General features: G+C 31.9%; 1 protein-coding gene across 1 annotated transcript; it reads right to left on the bottom strand.

Moving 5' to 3' along the window:
* Positions 90-921, bottom strand: LOC107647923. Its single transcript, XM_016351973.2, has one exon. The coding sequence runs from the start codon at positions 686-688 to the stop codon at positions 323-325; it is 366 nt and encodes a 121-aa protein (XP_016207459.1). The 5' UTR covers positions 689-921; the 3' UTR covers positions 90-322.

A 1028-nucleotide genomic window follows, 5' to 3' on the forward strand; every position in this document is an offset into this window, starting at 1 on the left:
TATATTTTGAAGATGAGAGTCTCAATAATGAGATCTTTCGTAATGGATAAACAAGAGAAAAAAAAACTTGATTAAGATGAACTAATAAATAACATAAAACAATAAGTTCCCATATTAAATTTCCTTGATAGAAAAAAAGTGCAGTGACAGCAACTAAAGCATGCAGTAATAATAGTCTAACATCAATGGTAGATTACTATACTTTTAAGGTTCTACTAATTAACATAACTCTATACATACATAATCAGCATGAACTTGTATTATTATTATATATATTATTATTGTAGTAACAAACTTACAATAATGTTTTGTGTTAATTTCTTCATTTACTTGCTGCTGCTTCATCAGTTGTTGTTGTTGTAGTTGGTGCTGCTGCTGGTTTTGGTGGTGGTTGTGGTTCTTCTTGAGGTGGTGGAGGTGGTGGTAGTCCTCCATCAATGCAACTTCTACACTTGTTCTCAACCCAACCTTCAATGTCATGGTCACCATTGAAGTGTCTTCCACCACATAACCTTGCTATCATTCCAGCAATGACACCTACTATTGTGATCACTGCTATCACAACCACAAGTGTCTCTATTGATCTATGTGAATAGTAGTTATAATTATTATTGTTCCTATTGCTATTAACAACAAAGGGTTGCATCTCATTACTACTACTACTCCCTTGCCTTGTTGTGTCCATCATACAGATTCTGATGAACAACAACTACTTTCTTTCAAATTCAAGAAGCTAATAATAAGGCTGAGTATGTAGTTATTAATAGCAAATAGAGAGTAGAATGGTGAAAATAATGAGACTGATCATCAAAACTTTCAGACACTGATGAGTAATAGTAGTAGTACAGTATTAGTGTCAAACTGAGTTTGCTGCTATCATTAATTAATGCTCATAAAAAAAGGATACTCTGTAATATATAATAGATGGTGGGGTGTATTTATATACCTTTAATTTACTTAGTTAAGTAGAATCTTGATACCAAAGTACATATTATATTTTGGCAAAACAAACAAAGTAGTTTTTTAGT

This window comes from Arachis ipaensis, chromosome B06 (assembly GCF_000816755.2).
Source record: "Arachis ipaensis cultivar K30076 chromosome B06, Araip1.1, whole genome shotgun sequence".
Classification (NCBI taxonomy): Eukaryota; Viridiplantae; Streptophyta; class Magnoliopsida; order Fabales; family Fabaceae; genus Arachis; species Arachis ipaensis.

What these genes read in the sequence shown, in the direction of transcription:
- LOC107647923 (XM_016351973.2), bottom strand. Translation starts at nt 688, where the DNA reads ATGATGGACACAACAAGGCAAGGGAGTAGTAGTAGTAATGAGATGCAA.